Consider the following 6,000-nt stretch of genomic DNA (forward strand, 5'->3'; position numbering starts at 1 on the left):
GGATGGATGGATAGATAGATGAAAGATAGATAGATAGATAGATAGATAGATAGATAGATGAAAGATAGATAGATGGATGGATGGATAGATAGATAGATAGATAGATAGATAGATGAAAGATAGATGGATAGATAGATAGATAGATAGATAGATGAAAGATAGATAGATGGATAGATGGATAGATAGATAGATAGATAGATAGATGAAAGATAGATGGATAGATAGATAGATAGATAGATAGATGAAAGATAGATGGATGGATGGATAGATAGATAGATAGATAGATAGATAGATAGATAGATAGATAGATTTTCATTTTAGAAAAAGGCTATTATTATGCCGGTGACTGCTCTTGTCGTTAAATGCTACACATGTAAAAATAGAAATAGAAACTCTAGAGTGTAGTCATTTAATATTTCAAATATAGGTCATCCTCGATGTACAACAGTTCAGTTAGTGTTCCGGAGACATGTGACCAATTTTGCAATCTTCTGACAAGCAGAAACAATAAGGAACAATAAGATTCGCTTAACAACCATTTTACTAATTTAACAACTGCAGTGATTCATTTAGCAAATGTGGCAAAAAAAGTAGTAAAATGGGGCAAAACCCACTAAACAAATTTCTCCCTTAGCAACACAAATTTTGGGATTAATTGCAGTCCTAAATTGAGGATTTGGTGTACCTAAGGAAATGCTACTACAGGTAGTCCTCAATGGGTGACCATAGTCGGCTGTGGAAATTCTGAAGCTAAGTTACAGTGCTTAAATGGGTTGCATCCAAGCTTACATTCTTTTCTGTTGTAGTCATTAAGCAAATCAGTTGTTAAACGAACCTGGCTTTCCCCATTGCTTGATTAAAGTCAGTTGTGAACTTTGCAAATGATCATCACTCATTTCTGGGACAACCCTCATAAATACCTGTCAGTTGTCAAGCATCCAAATTTTGATCACGTAACTAGGGGGATGCTGCAATGGTCATAAGAGTTGGGATCACTCATAAATCACTTTTTTCAGTCCTGTCGTAACTCCAGTCACTAAATGGTTGTAAGTCAAGGACTGCTGGTATTTTTCACTAATAAATTTAGCAACTAATTGTATTTCCTTCAATCGTGGAAGAATTTCTGGTTTAGCGTTTTCTTTTGTATTCATTCTGAAAGCACATTTTCATTTTAGAAAGAGGCTATTATTTTACAGATGACTGCTCATGTTGTTAAATGCTACACATGTAGAAATAGAAATCATTATCTCATCATTACAAAAAAATTAATCTCTTAGGCTGAAAATTGCCATGTTTACTTCCCATCCCTATGGAGCACTTTTTTTGGTGGCTCCCCTTAAATTCAGTGAAATTGCAGTGTACCTAACATCAAAATGGAATAAAAGATTCCTATTCTCTCCATCTCTCTCTCTCTCTCTCTCTCTCTCTCTCCCTCCCTCCCTCCCTCCCTCCCTCTCTCTCTCTCCCTCCCTCCCTCCCTCTCTCTCTCTCTTTCTAATGCATGCTTATGTTACATGTTTTTATGTGATGCAGAAATATTTGTTCCTTAGGGACTTCTCAATCCAGAACGAAAATACAGTATGTTTCAAAGGAATTGTTTTGGCATGCTTATTTGCATATTAATCTCATATTTTTATATAATAATATTGTATGTTGATTTCATATTTTTATAATTTGAAATTTTATTTTCTAAAGTGGCAGTTAAGTTTTACAGTATAGGGGGGGAAATCATATTTATTCATAAGGAATTTTCCTGTTTGCCTTTTTCATTAAAGAAAATATGCTGGTGAGGGGGGGAAATGCACATTCTTGATAACATCCTTTGTAGCAATGCTTTGAACTAGAAATGGATGAAGAGATAGTGCCCACAGGCTTGCCTTTTTTCATAATTGTCTCATCCGGAGCTTAAAGTGCTATTCCATCCACATTTGTGTGATTCGCTTCTTCATTTGATTTTTCAGTCAGAATTACTTAGGTCTCAAAATGTGTAGAAGCTGAGCTCAGAACCAGGGCTGCCCTAACCCATTTGTACACTGCACAAGAGTGCTACATAAGAGGGAAGTGCCATATAATTTTTATTTTTATTTTTATTGATTTTTTAAAATATAAGACAAACAAAACAAACATCCTCTGGAGTCCATTTAAGCCCACACCTACTCCTTCAGTGACTCCATCTAGCCACCTCATTCTCTGTCGTCCCCTTCTTCTTTTGCCATCAATCTTTCACAGCATTAAGCTCTTCTCCAGTGAGTCCTTCTTTCTCATTAGGTGGTCAAAACATTTGAGTTTCATCTTCAGGGTCTGGCTCATAGAGTTGCAAGTGCATAATTTTGATTTTGTTAATTTAACAGGGTTTTCTTTCTTTATCTTAAAGGAAAACCACCTATTGTCGAAGTCTTAGATGCTCTCTACCACGAACTGGCAGCCTGCAAACTCACCGGAAGCAAGTCTCATGAGAAAACACCAGGACAACAGTCCTTGTCAAGCTCTTTGGTTATATCCTGTTGAGCAATAATGCCTCTATTGTTGTTGTTGTTTTTCTGATTATCACCGTGGGTTAAAAGTTGCAACGCAAAATCATAGAGGGTTGTGCTATCTATGTAATGGTCCACTGTAAGAGATGAAATGATAAAATAAACGGCAGTAAGAGATAGGCAAATGGAACAGAAAGTCCATAATTATTTATAAGGACTGGCAATGGGCCTTGAATAGATTTTGAAGAATGGATCTCTCATCCTTTCTTATACAATTAGATATATGATTTAAGAACTATGCAAGTACAACACGCACATGAAAACTGAAATTGTTCCAAAGACCCCAAAACTCTCATTAAATGTACAAATAATTTTATCCAATATTTACTTCACATGGCATTAAATGGCATCTAAAATCTCTATTTTATCAATATCATTCATACACCACAAGTCAATGCTTTAAGGACCTTAATTGTGATCACTAAGCAAAAATTCACATAAATAATCTGCTTATGGATATTAAGAAAATGGTTATTGAGTGAGATATTACGTGAATGTGACTTTTGACTTCTTGACGGCTTCCCCATTGGCTTTGCTTATTAAAGCCAGCTGGAAGGTAGCAAATGGCAATCACATGACCATACCTATGCTGAAATAGTTACAGATTCAAGAACCAGTCATAAGTAAATTTTTCAGTACTGTCATAACTTCCAACAGTTGCTAAACAATTAGTTATTCAGCAAGGACTAGCTATAATTTATCATGCGCAAAATAATGCAGTACTCTTATTACCCTGTAAAACTTTACTGAATTTAGCAGAGAAGATTAATTTGCCTTTTAGATATCATTCCAATGCAGTTCTTTGCCTTTTCTTCAGCATTTCCTTTATAACTCAGTGCAAGGAAAGAAGAAAATAAAATTAAAAACTACCTAGAAGGATTATACATTAAAGGAGGACTAAAGCTGACCTGACATCTTATTGGCACCAATGCGGTGAAAACTGACTCTGAAAGTTCCTGCAGTTTTCACTTAATTAAAAAAATCCCCCTTTCCCCCTATCCCCAGGCATTAGTCACACTGTCCAATAGAAGTGCTGGCCGGCTGCTTGGTTACTTCACTTTCCCTTTTTCCAGTCACCTGTTGAAATCTCCTTGGTTACTACAGGAAAATGTTTTGTTTTGACTACAAACTACAGCTATCTATTCCTACCCTCCCTCTCTCTTCTTCTGCCTTGTGGCAACCCTGAAGCTATAAAGATGGCCTCAGCCAGGTCCGTTTTAGTGTTGGCACCAACATTTATAAAAAAGATTACATATCTACAGTAATTGTAGAATTTTGTTTCTTAATGGAATCCTAACAACTTTCCACTGGAATTAACTGCAGAATACGATCAGAAACAAGGAACAGAGTACTTTGGGTGAGGGTGTAATAGAAAGAGATTGTAATCCTTTCACACACAAAATCTACTATTTGTTTCATTTTCGATTTGGATTGAAGGATACCTTAGTTATGGTCTGAAGTGAGAAATGTTGTTCATCTACTACAAACCATCTCTATCAGTACCTCCTGATCTTCCATCTGTCCATTCTTGCTTTTCAGCAATCTGTAAAATAGTTATGGGTTGTTATCACTGCATGTACTTGGAGAAATTCTCTGTGTTAAAAATGATCTGACTGAATGATGTATGTATGGCGACTTGTAAACATAGTAGAATTATGTCTGCATTTTTTTACTGGAAATTTACAAATGTAGTATATCTTGGTAAGACCTTTTAACTATTATCTTCAATCCTAGTGAAATGTAGGTGCTTATGGTAAAAGTTACCTTGATTCTTTTAAAATAATGCCGGTACAGCAAAAAAAAATAAAAAAAAATAGGGAGGCAGGGAAGAAGGTAATAGGAGCTAGATAGAATCCCAGGAAATCTCTTATCATATATTTGAGGATATATACTTGGATTCTTTAAGTGACATTCCTTTCCATTATCTACTTTTGTAAAGTAGCCTAGTCTATGTCCTGGTCTACCTTTTCAGTCAGCTCAGAGCAGACACTGGCTCTAATTCAAGTCATTCTTCCCTGTGCAGTTTCATTGATTTTTCAAGGATTCTAGATTCTTGAGATTAATCAAGGAGCCATCAGCTGCCTCCTGATTTTTTTAGTTCACAACAAATCTACTTTAAAGCATTAGAACTTCTGCAGCAGAAGTTCAGGTGATTGGCCAGTGAACTTGGTGCATGCTTCTCTTGGCCTGTTAAATGGTCAGAATTTATGAAAATGGTTTAACTCAAAAACATATGACAGATGATTCAAGTCACCAGTCATAACTGAATGTTGAGTATCTCAATATGAAACTATTGATCTGATTTGAAGATCCTGCTGCCCCATGGCTTAACCATGCTACTAACCTGGCTGAGTTTGGTCAGTGTATTGTGCTTAGACAACTTTCAGTGGCTGAATCACACAATCACCCAACTCAACCCAACATTACAGTTTAGCACTCCTTGACTCCCCCCTCCCTTCCACTTACCCCTGGCAATCATTGGATAACGATGTGACTTATAAGACATGTTCTAGATATATATTTTCCATCTCACTGTTATCTTCTTTATTTTCATTCTGTATATTTTAGCCATCTTCATGACTTGTTTCTGGAAATTCCGTTGTGTGCCACAATTTATAAGCTTTCGGATAGACTAATAAAGATATTCTCTCAATGTGAGTTTGGATGTTTTTTTCTCACGGCCAACGTAATTGTGAGCCACCCCGAGTCTGAGGAGAGGGACGGCATACAAATCTAATAAATAAATAAATAAATAAATAAATAAATAAATAAATAAATAAATAAATAAATAAATAAATAAATAAATAAATAAATAAATAAATAAATAAAAATAATAATAATAATAATAATAACTATTATTTAGCTTTGCACTATCCTTCAATTTATAGCTTAAGGCAAGCTATTTCAAAGCACTGTTCAGTTAAAACAGTGTTGCAGCCTTACGCATGCTTAGCTGGAGATTGAGTGTCTTTAATATATTGGAATAAATGATTAAATTTTCAGGATAGCTGGGTCTTCATGTGTGTCTTCATGTGTTCATTGTGACATTATTCTCCATTTAATTGGCTCAGATGGAAAGTACTAGAGCTGTTCTGATAAATGCTCTGATAAAAGATATCATGTACCTGTTCCACCTTATTGATGGGTTTTTTAGTAGTATGATAAAAGGGAAATGCGTTAGAAAAACATGGTAGATGTCAACATCTGGACCACCCATAGAATTTTATGAATGAGAAAAACTTGATCTGCACAATGAGACACTTCTCTGGAAGCATTTTGGATATGCCTGTTACTTTGTTTTGCTCTCAGCTCATGGTTTAAAACGCAAATGTTGATTTGCAGTGGGAAAATGCAGTAGACATTAACTTATTTATTTTTATTTATTTATTTGCCATACAAATATAGTATTGTATTGTAGTATGTTTAACATAATATAAGGATAAAGTAGAGAGACAAAAGATAAAAA

General features: G+C 35.1%; 1 protein-coding gene across 1 annotated transcript in view; it reads left to right on the top strand.

The window, feature by feature from the left end:
* The window catches only part of EFCC1 (EF-hand and coiled-coil domain containing 1), a 77,039-nt gene extending 74,559 nt beyond the window's left edge, over positions 1–2,480 (top strand). The window contains 1 exon segment of the mRNA XM_070735771.1: positions 2,375–2,480. Within this exon segment, the coding sequence (XP_070591872.1) occupies positions 2,375–2,401 (27 nt within the window). The 3' untranslated portion in view covers positions 2,402–2,480.
* The last annotated feature ends 3,520 nt before the right edge of the window (positions 2,481–6,000 follow it).

This window comes from Erythrolamprus reginae, chromosome 2 (genome assembly GCF_031021105.1).
Source record: "Erythrolamprus reginae isolate rEryReg1 chromosome 2, rEryReg1.hap1, whole genome shotgun sequence".
Taxonomy (NCBI): domain Eukaryota; kingdom Metazoa; phylum Chordata; class Lepidosauria; order Squamata; family Dipsadidae; genus Erythrolamprus; species Erythrolamprus reginae.